The sequence below is a fragment of the Habropoda laboriosa genome, unplaced genomic scaffold (genome assembly GCF_001263275.1).
Source record: "Habropoda laboriosa isolate 0110345459 unplaced genomic scaffold, ASM126327v1 scaffold20, whole genome shotgun sequence".
In the NCBI taxonomy this organism is placed as follows: domain Eukaryota; kingdom Metazoa; phylum Arthropoda; class Insecta; order Hymenoptera; family Apidae; genus Habropoda; species Habropoda laboriosa.
Window position 1 is genome coordinate 569,429 of NW_017100143.1, and position 18,294 is coordinate 587,722.

Here is an 18,294-nt window from a genome sequence, read left to right on the forward strand (position 1 = left end):
AATTTTAAAGATGCCTATGTACATATTCCATCGTTCTCTTTTTGTTTTCTTTATCATAAAAAAAAAAAAAAAGAAAGATTATTCCTAGAGATTAGTTTAGATAAATGTTTGAAAAGACGGAGGGAGAGGGTGGGGGGATTGTCAGAACTTATTTTAAAAGGGTATTATGTGTTGTAGGGCTCGTGTAGCAACTGTGGCGTTGCTTGTCATAGTGTTCGTGCGACGCCGAAAGGACATGCGTGTCACAGCTGCTATCTGCACTGGAGGTCAGTGAGTGCAAGTCAAATTAAACATCAGTAATTAAAAAAATTGTTGGACCCTTTTTCAAATGAGAATGATCATGCACGTGTTTCATTGTGTACCAACGGAATACAGAGAATGAAGTCTAAATATTTAATAAGTACAATAATTTTCATTACTAATGCATGAGCATTCTTATCGATGCACTGACTAATATTATTCAAGAATTTGTAAAATGAAAATAATTGTAGATCAGATATGATAATTTTGATGAATCAGAAGTTATACATTACAAATTTATTCAAATGATTTAGGCGAACTGGGGTAGCAAGACCGTTAAGTTCCATGCCAGGTCGTACAAATAAAAGAAAACCACCTCGCGGTCTCGTTGTTAATCACGATGATTTAGCGGCATTGGCTGGCCAACCCAATCAAGCGAACAACAGTTTACAAGCAATTGACACCGAAATTGTTAGCTTAAAACGCCAAGTACGTTTTTATAAAAAAAAATTAAAAAGAATTAAAAACAGTAAATAACATCAAACGTGTGGATACATTTTTTTTTTTATGAAAATCGATATTTTTTCTTTATTATCACTTCATTAAAAAATCTGAACTTACTAAATAAAATATTTTTAACTTTTTAATATACAGATACAATCGAACAAACAACAAGTTAGCGCATTGAAACGCAAAACGGCCGATGGTATCGATGATTTGCGACCACCAGAAGTATCGAGTCGTATAAATGCCCGTTGGACAAACGATGAACTACTATTAGCCGTTCAAGGTGTTAGGAAATATGGAAAAGATTTTTCTGCGATCGCTGATGTAATTGGAACCAAGACGGAAGCTCATTTACGATCGTTTTTCGTGAATTATCGACGGAGGTATAACTTAGATGCGGTTTTAAAAGAATACGAGGCTGAAAATGGTCCGATACTAATTGACGATGAAAAGGAAGAGAAGGTACGATATCTATGAGATACTCTGTTTACATTGTTACGTAGTACTAATCATTAAACTCTTGACTGTGAATGTTTCAGATGGATGTCGATCAGCCGAACGAAACAGCTGAATCATCGCAAAAAACGAAATCATCTGTGGGTCTTGGACAGACGGCTAAATAACAAATGACTATACTTTTGAATACCAAACGTGAGAAAAATAATCACAGGCACTTTGATAATCGATAATATCATGTAAAAGGTATTTGTCCATAATTCAATTGAGTTTTGCAATTTCTATTATTAGTTGTATCGCTTTGGCCCTTAAACTGGTGCGATTTCGCATTACGAGCACCAGGTACAAGCAACAATTCTCATAGAACTTACGCATGGTTCACTGATCCATATAAATGCATATATGGATGAATTATTAATATAGAAAAGAAATGTGTGAATTTATTCTCAGATAGCCTTAATTTTAGTATAATTATATTCTGTAATATGTCTGAAATGGAATTTTTATTAAGCAATATGAGTAAAAAAAAAATGTGATTCCATTAAAGACATTTAGCATACACGTCTAAGAGAAGAAATAAATTTAATTAAATTAATTTGCATCCAAATGCAAATATAATAAGCATTTTTAAATATCCATTGTACGTAATTGCGGATGCATAAATTAATTTTTCTTTGGAGTAAATTGATTGTATTCTGTAGCATATAATATTACTAGGTATGCATAAGGGACGTTAAAGTCTCATTTTAACTAATGAAAGTAATTTAAAATACGAAATTACTTATTTCGAATGAGGGAAGATTAAAAAATTAATAAACGGATGAAGAATTGATAAGATTATAAAGATAATAAAAAGAAAGTGATATAGTTTACAATGTTAAAATAAATTATGTATTGCTTGATGACAACTATGGAAAAAAAGAAAACAGAATAATTTGTACATCAGAGAATTAATGACAATTTCATACACGGATAATCAAGGTATCTTGTGACTATTTCATTATTCCAACGATTTTTTACCCGTGCTCAAATATTAACTAGATATTATTGTGAAGTTTCATCGCTGTAATACTGTTACGTTTGTACCGATTTCATGTTTTGCATGCATTTTTTGTCGAAAAAATTTATAAGAAATTTACAATGATTTGTGTTACAGAAATTAGAGTAAAAAAATACAGATAAAACAAAAAGAATATCAAAAGAGAAATTGTTTATTTATATTTCATTCACGTAAAACGTTTTTGACACAACTTTACTCGTTATCTCACTATTACATAAGATCTTGGTACCGGATGAAATTTCTTATATTTCTGCCTATGCATTTCTGGGCGTATAAAAAAAGAATGAAAAAACACACACAAAAAAAAAAGATTAATGAATTCGGAAGATGAGAAGACATTTTTTACTTGTAGATTCAAGCTACATAATAACATTAAAATTTGTTAAATATTAGACAATCTTCCATTCCTTATAAAAAAAAAATAAAAATAAAAAAGATATTGGAAAGGAAAGAGAAGTTTCCACACTTCTTCCAACTTTTAATCGTTCAGGTTATCAATAACGATTACATGGAACATTACTAATAGCAATTTCAAATATGATACAATTTTACGGCATTTGTGAGAATATTAGGAAAGAAAATATTCGACACGATCATTGCCATCAAGTTATTTTATTTAAAATATGAAACAGCAATGATCTTGACGAACGTTTTGTCGCTAGAAAAATGATGCTCAAGGAAAGGAATACCGTTTCATTGAAATTTTAACAAAAAGTATTTTATATTTTATCAAAGATATATCACAATGAAGATTTCTTTTATTAGTTTTATAGAATAATGAATTTGAGGGGTTGAAAATCGTGCTATTTAAAGATATCAAATTAAGGAGAATATATTTTTATGGCTTGCTGCTGCATATTCAATCCAACTGTGTAAAAAGAAAAAAAGAAGAGAGAAACAAAATAATGGTTCCTGATACTTCTACTGTATTATGCAAAATTATGCAACGTATTAAAGGATAACGGTGCTTCTATGATTACAAGCACAAGCTTTTATACTCCTGCAAGTAGAGGAGTATTTCACTCGTAATAGAAATTTACATCAAATAATTTTAATTGGATAAAATACAAAAGCAAAAAAAAAAAAAAAGAGAAGACACTTTTGACAAATTTCCGGAGATAATTGTTCATGCCATGATGTTAAATATTCGAACAAGTATAAAATGTATTAAATCTTTTGCTTACACGAATCTATTTTAAAAGAAATTATTTAATGGTGTCATTTCTGTCGAAGATTTCGATTGTTACATTAATTGTAAAATACGTGAAACTTTAGTTTGAAATGGAATAATTATCATTAGACAGTTTTGTTTTTCTTTTTTGTCTAAAAGCATTGACTTCCAATGGGTTTTCATTGCTTTACGATTTAAAACCTCAGATAATTGTAATTTTTTACTTAGTTCACTATATAGTTTCATGTGTATACCATCTACATTTACTGTTAATAGCAATAGTAATAAATACCGTTAGTTTAATATTTGTCTAGGTAGTGTCTGCTACTTAATGTTAATAAAAAAAGAAAAAAAAATAGAAAAGAAACACTCGCAAGTGTGTGTGCACAATTTCTTTGTCGAGAAAAAGAAAAAAATTGTTATTCCTGAAGATGATTGTGAGATTAGATACACCTTAGAAATTATTAATATAAACACCGATGTAAATAGAGATGATGATCACCAAAGAAATTTACTGTAATCGTTAGCGACATATCACGGAGGCGGATCAAATAGTCGCTAGGGCTATCTCTGCTAGGAAAAGTAGTTTGCAGACACCAACGAGAAAATTTATCGCGATCAGAAGTGAATAGCAAATTATTTCAAATTTTCTTTCTTTTTGTAACATAAGATGTATTAATAATTGTAAAATATTTAAATATTTAGTGAATTGTAATTATGAAAACTTACTTCATCTTACACACACACACACACACACACACACACACACACACACACACACACACACACACACACACGCACACACACACACACACACACACACACACACACACACACACACACACACACACACACACACACACACACACACACACACACACACACACACACACACACACACACACACACACACACACACACACACACACACACACACACACACACACACACACACACACACACACACACACACACACACACACACACACACACACACACACACACACACACACACACACACACACACACACACACACACACACACACACACACACACACACACACACACACACACACACACACACACACACACACACACACACACACACACACACACACACACACACACACACACACACACACACACACACACACACACACACACACACACACACACACACACACACACACACACACACACACACACACACACACACACACACACACACACACACACACACACACACACACACACACACACACACACACACACACACACACACACACACACACACACACACACACACACATTGTAGATATGATAAAAGTATGAAAAAAAAAAACGGGACATTAAAGGATGAAAAACCAAGCGATGTGTAACATACCATATTATATTCTATGATCGTTCAAAATTTTCTATAATATTCTGATACGATTAATATATGTAGCATAATGTAAATACATAAAGAAAAAAAGTTATAAGCTTTGTGAATGTGTACACATTCGTATTCTCCGTAAGGTGTACAGATGTATTTATTCAGGTCTATTAAATATCTCTTGTGTACTTTGATGGGTTAAAAAGCATTTATTTCGAGAATACCTTAACACACAACCTTAGAATTTGTAGGTGGCCTTAAATTTGCAATTAAAAGAAAAACAAAGTTATTAATTGCTAATTATGAAGAATTTATTTTGTTATTTACAAATATGTGCCATACGATAGAAAAGAAACGGGAAGACAGAAAAGGAGGGAATGTATCCTCTGTAAGTTAGACAAGGAAAGAAATAGGGGGTAGATAAGGATACCACTAGAGAAACGAGTTAGACAAGGATAACAAGAGTACCGTGTGTTAGATAAAGAAAGTTAAGTTATTATTTACCAAGTAATGTTTCTTACCATTTATTTCATTAAAATTGTACATTATTATTATTATTATTATTATTATTATGGTGTCTCGATTCTCACACTGTCCACCGAACGGTGTTTTGATTCTTACACTGTCCACCAAACGGTGTCTCGATTCTCACTCACACTATTCACCGAATGGTATCCCGATTCCCACACTGTTCACCAAACGGTGTCTTTCCCTCCACATTCGACGGACAATCTGTACAGGTATTTAATGTATTTTTCTAGCAATTCATTTTTGTAATTCATCCAAAGTGATATATTATTAAATGAAATTAATCACTCAATAAGTATTAATAAGTAAATGTTGTTCAAATAATATCGCGTTTGATCTTATTTTCATCAGAAAAATCTCACCAATATGTTAAGAAAAATTTCAGATAAAAAAATGTAAAATTAAAAAAGTTGGTGTTTAAATCGCTTGATTGCCTTGACTCTCGTTTCATCCTTCTCTTTCATTCGCAAGCTAAAACACGGGATATGAGGTGCGTAAGCTGGTTCTCAAGCTGGTTCACAATCTGGCTCAAATTCCTTTCTGCTTCAGATTCATCAGAATCAGAATCATTACTGTACTCGGATGTTACAAGTCTTTGCTTAATTAATAAATGAGCTGTGCAATGCCTATATGAAACAGTTGTTGTCACGTCCGAATAACACATTTGTTCGAATTGATGTATCTTTTCAATCTGATTTACAATGTGTAGATCATTTTCATTATTACATTCTGTCGTATCATCTTTTGTAGGGTACTTATCACGGTTGTGCCTTCGTTTCATGTAGTAAAAACAAAGATTTAGAAATTTTGACTCCTCTCTATAGTAATTATATCTATACAATAAATCATCGTCGTTTAAATTCGCCATTAGACATTCTGTTCCGAAATTCTTCTCAATACTCATAGTGAACAACTTCATAAAAAGTAAATTCATGTCCTTTTCCTTAGAAAAATTTAATCTTTCAGCCATGACTTCGAATAATAATTTTTGATATATATATTCGCCATGTTCTAACATATCATACTTGGTACTAATTGTTGGTAGAACATATATTCTTAAACTCTTCGCTATAGTTTCACCTATTTCAGGGATTTCATCTTTTAGTAAAATTAGACAGCCATGTAAAATAATTAATTTACATTTCTTTGTAAATTCTGTGAAACGACGAACCGATAAATGCATATATTCCGCTGCTAATCGTCTAAAATGTTCATCCGGGTGCATACTATAGAAAACAACATAATGGAACAGTAGTGGAAATATCATTTCCATGTTGTCATAAAATATTATTACCAATACGTCTTTTAACATCTCCGGTAAGGGAACTGGACCGTTTGAAAGATTCACTATCTCGGCAAACGAAATTTCTTTTATGTCCGATAATGGACAATGTTTTAAAGTTTTAAGAACATAATTAGTCATTCTACTAAGAAGTAATTCATTGTGTTTGTTCAACATTAAATTCTTAAGAACGATTCTCATCACTGGTACAGAAGGTGATACATGATTTATAAAAGAAATACTTTGATCGATACAAGAGGAGTCCAAAATTGTCTGTACAATAACAATATCAATATTATTTGTACGGTTAATGTAGTCTGCATACAATTTTGTAGAATGATTAATGAATTGGAAAAATCCTGGTTTTGTTTTCTCGGAAGAAAGCAGGGATACGTTTACGTTAAAGTGGTATAATTCATCGGTAAATGTTTCTTGTAGTTGTAGAAATAGCTTTTCTAATATATAACATTTTTGTGGGTTATTGTTCCAAATTTCTGATATATCTCGAAGTCTTAGTTTTTTATACTGTTTAACATCTGAACGCAAGTTCATATTTTCCATTTCAACGGAAAATTTTTCCTTCAGAAATTTCATTGCCAATAAATATCCATGGATCAAATTAATATTCCGACAGGAAGAAATTGTCCGTTTTAATTTCTCAAAAGTAAGTTCAATTTGTAAAAAATCTGTCAAGCCCGCGTACGCTTTCGCAGCTAAAAGTCTAACATGTAAAATGGGACTTTTGAAGAACATATGAAGTAAATATTTCACTTGTAAAACATAGTTTTGCGAAGAGTAATCGATCAAGTTGCAAGCGCTACTTGAAAATTGTGACAGAAGTATAAGAATGTGAACGATACTCGAATGTGGATATAGCGCGGTGGGACGTTCCTTGCACATAGACAAGAATCTCTGCAATTCTTCCATAATGTAATCTGCGAGCACAGGATAATGCGTGACAAAATGATTAGTTGAGTATCTATTTCCAAATTCTAACTTGTCACCAGAATTTTGACCTACTAATCTTGGTACTATTGACCCAAACAATTGTAGACTAGCATTTTTTATGTTCCATACTTCGCATTGCATATATCTGAAACAGGTCAGTGAAATTCTTTCTATATACGGGATCAACTGTGCGTGCATTTCTTTATCAGACACTAAAGCCCGTAAGAAATGTAAATATCTCGCCGATGGTGAGTTAGGTTGGGCCTTTGTACACTTGAAAATGTCGTCGCAAGTATTGTCCAGAATATTTAACAATCTTTTTACAGCAAAATGTAGAAGAGGTCTATCCTTTCGATTATCGCTAAGGACAATTCTATGAAACATTATTGATAACACATCAACTCTTGTGATACTTTTTAAATATAGTTTAGAATGATGTTCTAATATACATAATATATGTTCTTTTGGCAAATCAGAATACTTAGATTCTTTGCATAAACATCTGAAACGATTAATTTCATATAAGTGTAAGATCACTTTTCTGTGAATTAACTTCATTTATACCTCATTAAATGTCCTATTGCTGTACCCGCAGCGTCCACTGCACCTTTATGTCTACATCTGAGTAATACAGTAACGATAATATTAATGGAACGCCTGACCGTTTCGTCTGTATACATTAATGCACCTATTTCACTAGCTATCTCACAGGAGATCTGCATGAAAAAAACATTTGATTATTTTATTTCGGTTACAGACGAAATGTATTTTCTGAAAGTGTAAAAAAAATAAGATATTTACTTTTAAACACTTCCAAATGTTGTAAATTTTTAATCCAGTAACTTTCAAGATAAAATCGTTATCATCTAACTTGCTATTTTCAATCATTGTATTAATTGCTAATCCCGTTTTCGCGAACGATGATGAATAATTCTCTAAAATTTCGATTAAAAAATTTAATTATTTTAGCTGAGTTTCAGCTGATTTAAAAATTGAATAGGGTGTACCATTATTCTTTGATCCCAAATAAAGCTTAGCTAGGACGAAATCTACAGCATCTTCCAATAGATCTAATGTTTTTTCGACAAACTGTAAGGTCAAGCAGGAACTTTCCGGGCCATTGCGAAAAGTAATATTTAATAAAGCTGCCATTAAACCATAAAATGGATGATGCTGGTATAAAACTGTTAGGTGTATATTTCTTTTCATGTCAGTTAACTGCTTTGTAGCTTTAATTAATAAGTAGTTTGAATATTTTGAATTATTATAATCTATGTCTCTTCCGTGTTCATCTACTACCAGGACATTGTCTATAGGAGGTAGCCAATTTGCTAAAATTAACATAAGAGTTGCGCCACTTTCGGTATCGTCACGGTTCCAGGTATTACTATTCAATACCATCCCGAATAATGCCTAAATGAATCATACTTTTTTTAAATAATTTTTCTAAGATAAAAAAAATTTGATGGTAAAAGGATAATTTCTTACACGTTTGTCCATGTCAGATAAAATATTTTTATCGAAGTATTTAAGAATAACAGAAATGGCTATTCGTTTAACATCAAGCGTAGAATTTAACGCAAGTGTTATTAAAACAATTAAACTTCTTTTGTTTGTAAATTTCCAATTGTCAGTAGTTTTCAAATGTTTTTCTATCAATGTATTTTCCATATTATTGGATTTATTTATCACATGCCCATCGGTAAAAGAAAGTATAGCTTCATATAAATTTATTCCTAGAATGTTTCTTTGATAACAAGAACCTAGTTCAAAGCAATCTAATAGAAATTCATGCAGCCAATATGTGATATAGTATACATCATGTATGCAGTCTGTTCTGCTATCACACATCTTTAAGACATTAGCATAAAATACTTTAAAATATTTCACAATCCTATCTCTCATATAGACTGTTGTACTATTTGCATTGTGCCATAGAAAATTTCTAATTGTAAAGAATCGATCTTTATTCTCATTGTAAATGTTAATCGCTTCATAACAGTTTATGGCAAATCCGTTCAATCTCACGATCTTGTTACTGCGATATATATAACACTCAACGCTTGCTTGTTGTGGAAGAACAATATGCATTTCACAGGCGATTTTTTGAAGATGCGAACGGATAAAATGCGTCTTTATATCTCTGGTCAATTCCCATAAATACGGTAAGATATTTCTGTATTTTTTAACGACTGGTTTAAGCCAGTGTTTCCAGAGTAACTGAAGAGCATCATAGTTTTCACTGCAATCAAAATCGTCATATTTTAACTCCAAATTTTGATCATACACAAGGACTAAGTAAGTACTTCAACTCACTTTTCCACTGATTCCCAATGATGGAAGAGATAATTTATTATATCTCCAAATGCTTTTTCCCACTCATTTTCGCTTAACTTTTTTACAATGGCAAGGTAAACTTTCGTACCCGCTGAACGCAAATAATATTTCGTTAAGCTTGTACACAGAGAAAGTAAAAAGTCACGGGACGTCATAACTTCAATTTTGTCCCAGACTTCACAAATCTCTGCGAGTATATCGTACTTTAATTCGTTCTGCCATGAAATTGTATCGACGCAATGCTTAAATAGATATTCTAGGTATCCACTATACTTTTTATCCATAATTTTCAGGTACATATTAAAAATAAGCGCTGAATTTTGCTTATTTATTTCATTGATAGCATTATGCCAATTTGAGAAAATAATTTTTTCAAGTTGCTGCTCGATGTGTAAGTCCGCCGAGCATGTGCTCCAAAGATTTGTATTCATAGTTCTTTGCAACCACATGTATAATATTTTATACGCGAAATAAGAATGTTTCGTATACCTTACGCAATGTTCGAATATAAGATCAAAAATTAGAAGACAAATGTCATTGGAGTACATTTCCTTACGATTCGCTTGTAAATACCCGTGAGCACAAATTAGTTTGAACAATTCGGGTTCGTTGATACCGTATTTTTTATCGAATACGTATACTTCGTTACATTTAAACGTTAAAAAATTAGTAAAAGTATCTTTTAGAAGAACCGAAGTAGGCTGCATTGATAGTAAAACGAAAAATGTGTGGGAAGCCAATAATGTCCTTTCTCTTCTTATTTCTGTATTTGGAATGAAGATTTCTATAATATGTACCAGAACTGGTTGCCATTGTTTTATATATTCATCATCCCATGATTCTTTGCATGATGAAGCAAAATTTATCAACTTCTAAAAAGATAAAAATAAATTACTTTATGCTTAAAATAACACACAAGGTGTAAATGAAACTATGTGATTACTGTTCTAACAAAGACTGACTCTGAAAATAATAGTGTCCTCTGTACAGGTTTGCAATTCTTTAATTATATGATTCAATTCCATATTTTTTGTACACATTTTGTTATTATAATTCAGGAACAAACATTTCCATTGGTTAATTGTGAATGTTATTTGTATTCTTGTTCCCGATTTGAGGATGTTTATATTGTGAATATAACCTGAGAGAATGAGTGAGAGGCTGAGTGGAATGAACGAGAGTGTGGCGGCCTCTACTTCCACTCAGCCGTCCCGCCGGAAAGTTCGTTTTCAGTAAACTGCCGTCCGCTAATCATATGAATTTATATTTGTTGTTTGAAAATTAAAAACTGCTTTTGAAGTTTGTGCAGTTGAATCAGGCCCCTCTATTTTATCTCCATCAAGGGTACATGTCCTGTAATTAATAGGTAATAATGTTGTTTGTTTAAAGCTTTATTTTTTATTTTAGCTAATATAAAAGTAAATAAAAAACATAATTAATTCCTGCAAAGCCATAAAAAATATTAAAAAAAGCTCGAAAGATAATAAATTATGTAAATAAGCATATTATTCAGCAGCCATCAAATCAGCCTTCTGCATAAAACTTTCTATATATCAAATTATAATACTGAAGAAGAAAAAAGTTAACTGCTTTTAATATAATGGATTAAGGATCATTATACAATATAATAAGACAGATTTATGTTACTTTGTAAGTATTCAGTTTATTATAAGTAATAAAAATAAGAAAACTTAATTTGAAAGTAGTTCAGTAACTATTAGTTGAAATGTAATAAATTATAAGTTACAGTCACTAAATTAGTTTTATATCTTATATTGCATTTTGCTCTCCAGGAACATACCCCCCTTGTTCTAGTTGCTCTTTGAATTTCAAGTACTCTCTCTTACGATCAAAGTGTTTTACCTGGTAAAAAATGATAAATGTGAAGATATCATTAAAAATTGAGAAGCATTACATACAGAAAAATGATTTCTTATTATTTCTTATTAATACAATCAATCTTGCAATATGTAGAACTTACCCATAGTGCAGGACAAAATTTTTCATACTGCTCTCTAAATTTTTTGCATTCTAATTCTGTTTTACCATCATCAAGGCACTTCCAATATTCATCCCTATGATTCCAACACCTTGTACGGTCTTCTTTACTTGGGAAAGACATTCTAAAATGATCCAATGTTAATATTTGTTTTTGTTCACCTTATTCTATATTTATATTTAATTTCCTATTAATAGATATCTCTCCTCCCTGTCTTTTTTAATAAATTTTAAAATAATAAAAGAAACTATAATGGGCAAAGCCAAAGAAAATAACTTCTACTTACCTAAATCAACTATTTTGAAAATAAAACTCTGCAGCACATGAATGAATTTTCACTTGTGAATTCGAAATATATCACAAACACTTATTTTTACAGAACCTTAAGAACCTTAAAATAAAACAAAATGATTACATAATCTTGCAGTAACATGTGCAGTCTCTTCACTCAAAATGACGAAAAAAAATGAAATTCGTTCTTAAATATAAAAACGATTTCCAGAAATATAACGTGGCGACATAATTTATTAATTCATTTTCTTATATTGAATATGAATTATACTGTAGGTTACTTATAAAAATAGACACAATTTTACTAAACAATGTTCGAGTTCTTAACAGAATGAAGATGCGTATATGCGTACACAACAAAAGATTGTATTCATCATTTACACATCCATTTCTGTATAAATTATGAATCTTTTATCTTTAAAACAATAAACTGAAAAATATTTTAACAAAAATATGTAAATTTTGGTTTATAATGTCTACAATAATTTTATAAATTATATGTAGATATATAATATTTTCCGTGTTGACTTAATGAGTGATTTTAGATTTTGCGACTCGTCACCAGAATATGGAATTACGTAAAGGGTATTCCTGACCGAATAGATCTCTTTTCTGGTTTTTTCTATAAGTTCAGGTGATCAGCTTTGCAGTTATTTAATTCTTTTTTTTCTTTTTTGTAACACTTAGATACGAGTCAATGTTCTCGCAAGCATGATTTATTGTCGTTATCGAATATAAGTAACTTACATTGAGTTGTTTTAGGATTTTGGGAAATATCATGGCAACTCACTATACATAGAAATCATTGATTTATTACTCAGATGATAATAATGTGTTACGCTATCGCGTGAACGTAGTTTTAATCGCTCGTCGTGCATGCCCATGAACGTGGCTTTAGGGCGGTCTGTATCTGGTGTTATGTGGCGCCTCGTAGTGTGAATGTTAAAGCGCGCCAAATTCAAATTGTACAGCGGTGTAGCCGAAGCAATGAACAAAAGAACCCAAAACAAGTACATACAGTGTGCAGTAAATCTCATCGATTACTATTTGCAATGTCGCTATGGACAAAGCATTGCTGAGGTGTAAAACACTCGCTTTAAAGGAAATATGTATTGATAAACAAATGTTGAGAACCAATCAAATTCGTCCTTAGATAACTTTATTCAAGATGTTTAGTTTAATTGGTGACGATTGTTTTAACAAAAGCTTGTAAAACATTATAAATAATAGTCAACGACGTCTGAACAGGCAATTCAATTTTCTTCATTCAAAGAGCTCAGACGTATTATCTCGTAATAAAGTTATATTTAAACATTTCGTTATTGTTCCAGTCAAGTTATTTATTAAGTTATTTATTAGTTTATTAAAAGTTTCAACGTTAGTTTTCTTTATTCATTTAACTTCCTAAAATCATTGTGAGCAGAGTACTTCAGTACTCCACGGGCGACAATTCTCTCAAATTCCCCAAGAACCCACGTAACAAAGGCATTAAATTTTTACTTAAATAGCGCGTAAATAAAGAAGCATATGCTTTTATTTTAATACAATACGTATAAATAACGTTAAATAAATTAATACTTAAGTTACTTGTATAGTTCACGCTACGCAACTCATGTAAACCAACCGTGAGGTCTACATTCTGTGATTCTCATTCGAATCTCCTTAATTTCAGCGCGCTTACACACATATGTGCATATTTATAACGAACTAAATGTAACCACAATCATAATTTTACTTTATATTTAAATATAGCTTGCCATATATCAACATGTGAATTAATTGTGGTTGTTAGAAATATATCGTAATTTGTTTCTATCTAAATTTACACTTATCAAAGTGACATACAACTGATAATAAATTAATAATCGTTAATAATAATTTATTAACGAAATACATAATTGAACGAATTAAAGTGTAACTTGCCTAATGTTTGAGTATATATTTTTTAATTCTTATTTTATTGTATACAAATACATGTTTATTAATATGTAATTAGCAACAATTACAAATTTCAATTTTAAATTGCAACATTTAATTTAACGTATAAAGGTTGAAGCATTCAACACTGCTAATTCAAATATATTGTATATCTCTCATGTAATAAAAACATGTCTGTCAACTTTCTTTATACAGTATTAGAAACATCTGCTTTTTATGTCATTAACAAGAGTTAATTGTATCACCTTACATATAATTAAAAATGAGAGATGCTGTCCCTATTTGAAATAAATTATAACTAAAATTATAACAATACATGTGAATAATATTCCACCAACTAAAATAAATCCATCCTGTCTTGCTCTCTGTTCTATTAGTCTCATTGTGGTATTTGAAAGTCCTAATGCATTTCCAATGTCTATTAATTTTTTGTGAGCATCTTTTAAAGTTAGTCTTTGTGATCTTAAGCTACCCAAGATACTACTTCCACTTTGAAGAAGATCATCCATACCTTGAAGTGCATTTTGTAAACTATAATTGTGTTGTGTATTAGGATCTATCATGATATCAACATGATCATTTGTGGTAAACTGTCTAGATAACAATGCCTCTCTTTCAGCCTCTTCTCTTTGCTTTTTAATCACTTTATTGCGCCAAGAATTTAAGGCAGCTGTAAGATGACGGCTATCATATTTCAATTGATCCACCCGCATCTTAGCATTTTGTCTTTGATATATAGGGCCTTTAAGACACAATATATCTAATCTTTCACAGTTACTAAAAAATAATTGCATAAAATGAATAAAATCTGAAATTTGTGTATTTCTTTATGCAAATATAGAGTAAATGTATATGTAAATCTATGAATACTCTGTTTAATATGTATAAAATAAAGGTTTTTTTAAATAACTACCTGTTGATGAGATTTATTTTTGATTCTATGTTGTTTTCTATATCTTTAACGTCCAGGTTAGGCGTTTTTTGCCCTAGTTGTGAGAAAAGGTGTTGTGTTTCCTGAACTAATATATTTGTTTGATGGTACAACGGTTCCATATTTTTAAATAAATAGTTTCAGCTGTCCATTAATATTTACGAAAGTTATGACGTGTACTTACGTACTACAAACACTAATGTCAGACGAAATACCTGTAACAGTGGTTATCAAAATCTATTTGGTAATACCATTCGAAGGTTTTTTTATTAATATAAAAAACAGGAATGTCAAAAATATCGTACTTGGAAAAGACTGTAAATCGTCAACAATTAATGAAAATTTCGATAACATTTTTTATTTATGACGTGGCAAAAAGTATAAAAACTATATTATTTTTAAGTCATCAAAAGTGAAATAGTATTCTCCTATTGAATGAAATGGAAACTACTGACATCTTTAGGAATAATTAGTATGTAGGAAACATTTTTATAAATAATGAGAAATTTACATACGTTAATAAATATAATTGAACAATTTATTCTTCGGTTAAATGGTCCATTTTTATAGTGTAACGCAATATGTGTAATTTTTTGACATTTTCAGGGAGTTACTTATAATAATGAAATATATCGGTTAAGGCTGGCGACTGAATCGCGTTTGTTGTACGTAATTCGTTTTAAGAGGAAATCAATCATTTTGACAAATGGATATCGGTGAATTACTCTCGTACAAAGTACGTTCGTAATAAAATATTATCTGTAACACGCTTAAAAAGTTTACTGTCGAAATTTTTCTGTTAACCTAACTACACAAAGTGCAAATTATTTTTAATTGCTGTTAATTTCATGTTTATAATGTGTAGCCACCGAACACACCTAAAAGACCTGTAGCAGGAGAAGAAGATGACGAGGATGAGTGGGAAAATGCCAAAAAACCAAAGAGAGTGATTAAAACTCCATATCATGCACGTCAAAGACAGCCTAGAGAAATTGAAGTAACTCCGGTTAGAAGCAATGAACCACCTACACCTATCAGAGCTGCTTTACCTTCTCCAGCGAATGATGTAGTTGAACCACAGTTGACAGAAAAGGAAAAGCAGGATATTTTAAAATATGTAGAAACTGAAGCTCCTGAAGTAGAGGCATTGGATGAAGCAACACTTAAAAGAATGGTTCTCTTATTTGAAAAGAGAGCACTTAGGAATCAAGAAATGAGGGTGAAATTTCCTGATCAACCAGAGAAGTATGTCGTATTTAAACAACATGCATTGGAGATCAAACTTGAACATTACACATGAACTATAATTTTGAACTTTACAGATTTATGGAATCAGAAGTGGAATTGCACGAGACTCTTCAGGAACTTCATGTTGTTGCTACCAATCCAGATCTCTATCCATTAATGGTAGAGCTAGGTGCTGTACCATCTCTGCTTGAATTATTGTCACATGAGAATACAGACATAGCAGTTGGGGTTGTGGATCTTTTACAGGAGTTGACAGATGTTGATATTTTACACGAAAGCCAAGAAGGTGCAGATACATTAATTGATGCTTTATTAGAGCAACAAGTTTGTGCTCTTCTTGTGCAAAACTTAGAAAGACTGGATGAATCAGTAAAAGAAGAGAGTGATGGAGTTTACAATACTTTAGGTAATTGTATTTATGTCAGGGAATTTTTAATTGTTATATTAAAGTATTGTGTTGGGTTTTTAGCTATCTTTGAAAATCTTTTGGAGTTCAGGCCAGAGCTATGTGCTGATGCAGGAAAACAAGGATTAATGCAATGGCTGTTACGAAGAATTAAAGCAAAAACACCATTTGATGCTAATAAACTTTATGCTAGTGAACTTTTATCTATTCTTTTACAAAACACACCAGAAAACAGGCTACTTCTTGGTGAACTTGATGGAATTGATGTATTACTGCAACAACTAGCAGTATGTATAATTTTTTTTTATCTTTTAATGCTTCTTTTAAGTAATTTACATTAATTTCAGTATTACAAAAGGCACGATCCTCAAACGGCTGAGGAGCAGGAAATGATGGAAAATTTATTTAATGTACTGTGTTCAAGCCTAATGGCAACTGTAAACAGGGATAGATTTTTAAGGGGGGAGGGATTACAACTTATGAATTTAATGTTGCGAGAAAAGAAAATGTCTAGGAATGGGTCTCTTAAGGTAAAAAGAAATTTGAATGATGTTTATTATGTTACAATGTTGATAAATTATAATGCCATACTTCAGGTATTAGATCACGCAATGAATGGCCCGGACGGAAAAGATAACTGTAGTAAATTTGTCGATATTCTCGGATTAAGAACTATATTCCCGTTGTTCATGAAAACTCCAACAAAAAATCGAAAAAGAATGCTTAGTGCAGAAGAACACGAAGGTAATTGAAAAATATATCCGGCTTATTTTAATTCACGTAGCTTAACAGTATTTTGACAGAACTTTATTATTGTAGAACATGTAGTATCAATTATAGCAAGTATGTTAAGAAATTGTAAAGGTCAACAGCGCCAGAGGCTATTGAGTAAATTCACGGAAAATGATTACGAAAAAGTAGATCGATTGATGGAGCTTCATTTTAAATACCTCGAGAAAGTGGAGGAAGTGGAAAAAAATACAAAGGTTGGTAAATTTTTAACTGTTTCATTTTTAAATATATTCATCTGTATCTTAATTATAGGAAGATGAAGATGAAGAAGACTCGTACCTGAGAAGATTAGACGGTGGGTTGTTCATCTTGCAATTAGTAGATTACGTATTGTTAGAAGCATGTACCGGTTGTCCACCTGCAGTGAAACAACGAGTAACACGAATTTTAGCTCAAAGGAGAGCGTCGCTCAAAACTATCAGACACATCATGAGAGGTATGTTTTCATTCTAGAATGTTGTTTCGCGTAATTGTAAATTTTTATTATTTTTATCAGAATACGCGGGAAATCTTGGCGATGCTGGCGATTCGGAATGGAGGGAAGCGGAGCAACAACACATATTGCAATTAATCGACAAATTTTGATGTATACTTTTTAATGAAGGATTTAAAATTGCGAATTTTTTTGCCGTTTTTAAATCTTTTCCAAAAATAGTGACCCTGTTCTGCATGAATATCTAATACACGTGTAAAAAATATTATCATATTCATTTTTATACGCAGGGAAGAACAAAGACGTTTATGAAAAGATTAAACGAGTGTCATATATTTTTTATGCATTTTT

General features: G+C 31.3%; 5 protein-coding genes across 5 annotated transcripts in view; 2 read left to right on the forward strand and 3 right to left on the reverse strand.

Moving 5' to 3' along the window:
- Positions 1-1,413, forward strand: part of LOC108573696 (REST corepressor 3) — a 4,630-nt gene extending 3,217 nt beyond the window's left edge. Inside the window, exons 7-10 of the mRNA XM_017936177.1 lie at positions 178-266; positions 555-729; positions 895-1,209; positions 1,287-1,413. Of these exons, the coding sequence (XP_017791666.1) occupies positions 178-266; positions 555-729; positions 895-1,209; positions 1,287-1,370 (663 nt within the window). The 3' untranslated portion in view covers positions 1,371-1,413. The remainder of the gene's footprint in view (positions 1-177; positions 267-554; positions 730-894; positions 1,210-1,286) is intronic.
- Positions 1,414-5,753: 4,340 nt separating this feature from the next.
- On the reverse strand, positions 5,754-10,966 carry LOC108573614. The gene is made up of 7 exons (XM_017936081.1): positions 10,868-10,966; positions 9,885-10,777; positions 9,057-9,810; positions 8,576-8,981; positions 8,370-8,503; positions 8,133-8,284; positions 5,754-8,070 (listed from the first exon to the last, which is right to left on the reverse strand). Exons 1-7 carry the CDS (start codon positions 10,943-10,945, stop codon positions 5,799-5,801), a joined length of 4,689 nt encoding a protein of 1,562 aa, XP_017791570.1. The 5' UTR covers positions 10,946-10,966; the 3' UTR covers positions 5,754-5,798.
- Positions 10,967-11,124: 158 nt separating this feature from the next.
- LOC108573930 (cytochrome c oxidase assembly factor 6 homolog) lies at positions 11,125-12,262 on the reverse strand. The gene is made up of 4 exons (XM_017936424.1): positions 12,191-12,262; positions 11,887-12,028; positions 11,707-11,768; positions 11,125-11,258 (listed from the first exon to the last, which is right to left on the reverse strand). Exons 2-4 carry the CDS (start codon positions 12,025-12,027, stop codon positions 11,153-11,155), a joined length of 309 nt encoding a protein of 102 aa, XP_017791913.1. The 5' UTR covers position 12,028; positions 12,191-12,262; the 3' UTR covers positions 11,125-11,152.
- Positions 12,263-14,410: 2,148 nt separating this feature from the next.
- Positions 14,411-15,443, reverse strand: LOC108573846 (Golgi SNAP receptor complex member 2). Its single transcript, XM_017936326.1, has 3 exons — positions 15,370-15,443; positions 15,047-15,279; positions 14,411-14,910 (listed from the first exon to the last, which is right to left on the reverse strand). Exons 2-3 carry the CDS (start codon positions 15,184-15,186, stop codon positions 14,412-14,414), a joined length of 639 nt encoding a protein of 212 aa, XP_017791815.1. The 5' UTR covers positions 15,187-15,279; positions 15,370-15,443; the 3' UTR covers position 14,411.
- Positions 15,444-15,494: 51 nt separating this feature from the next.
- Positions 15,495-18,095, forward strand: LOC108573685 (beta-catenin-like protein 1). The gene is made up of 10 exons (XM_017936166.1): positions 15,495-15,536; positions 15,671-15,800; positions 15,930-16,309; positions 16,387-16,718; positions 16,782-17,005; positions 17,066-17,248; positions 17,315-17,462; positions 17,538-17,704; positions 17,763-17,946; positions 18,007-18,095. Exons 2-10 carry the CDS (start codon positions 15,771-15,773, stop codon positions 18,093-18,095), a joined length of 1,737 nt encoding a protein of 578 aa, XP_017791655.1. The 5' UTR covers positions 15,495-15,536; positions 15,671-15,770.
- Positions 18,096-18,294: the final 199 nt, after the last annotated feature.

What these genes read in the sequence shown, in the direction of transcription:
- LOC108573614 (XM_017936081.1), bottom strand. Translation starts at nt 10,945, where the DNA reads ATGTGTACAAAAAATATGGAATTGAATCATATAATTAAAGAATTGCAA. An exon ending in AGGACACTATTATTTTCAGA is followed by an intron (nt 10,778 to 10,867) that starts GTCAGTCTTTGT and finishes TTATCTTTTTAG; the next exon opens with AAGTTGATAAATTTTGCTTC. An exon ending in TATCTGACATGGACAAACGT is followed by an intron (nt 8,982 to 9,056) that starts GTAAGAAATTAT and finishes TGATTCATTTAG; the next exon opens with GCATTATTCGGGATGGTATT.
- LOC108573930 (XM_017936424.1), bottom strand. Translation starts at nt 12,027, where the DNA reads ATGTCTTTCCCAAGTAAAGAAGACCGTACAAGGTGTTGGAATCATAGG. An exon ending in AATTTTGTCCTGCACTATGG is followed by an intron (nt 11,769 to 11,886) that starts GTAAGTTCTACA and finishes ATTTTTTACCAG; the next exon opens with GTAAAACACTTTGATCGTAA. An exon ending in GAGCAACTAGAACAAGGGGG is followed by an intron (nt 11,259 to 11,706) that starts GTATGTTCCTGG and finishes TATTAATTACAG; the next exon opens with GACATGTACCCTTGATGGAG.
- LOC108573846 (XM_017936326.1), bottom strand. Translation starts at nt 15,186, where the DNA reads ATGGAACCGTTGTACCATCAAACAAATATATTAGTTCAGGAAACACAA. An exon ending in AAAATAAATCTCATCAACAG is followed by an intron (nt 14,911 to 15,046) that starts GTAGTTATTTAA and finishes ATTATTTTTTAG; the next exon opens with TAACTGTGAAAGATTAGATA.
- LOC108573685 (XM_017936166.1), top strand. Translation starts at nt 15,771, where the DNA reads ATGGATATCGGTGAATTACTCTCGTACAAA. An exon ending in CTAGGAATGGGTCTCTTAAG is followed by an intron (nt 17,249 to 17,314) that starts GTAAAAAGAAAT and finishes GCCATACTTCAG; the next exon opens with GTATTAGATCACGCAATGAA. An exon ending in AAGTGGAAAAAAATACAAAG is followed by an intron (nt 17,705 to 17,762) that starts GTTGGTAAATTT and finishes TCTTAATTATAG; the next exon opens with GAAGATGAAGATGAAGAAGA.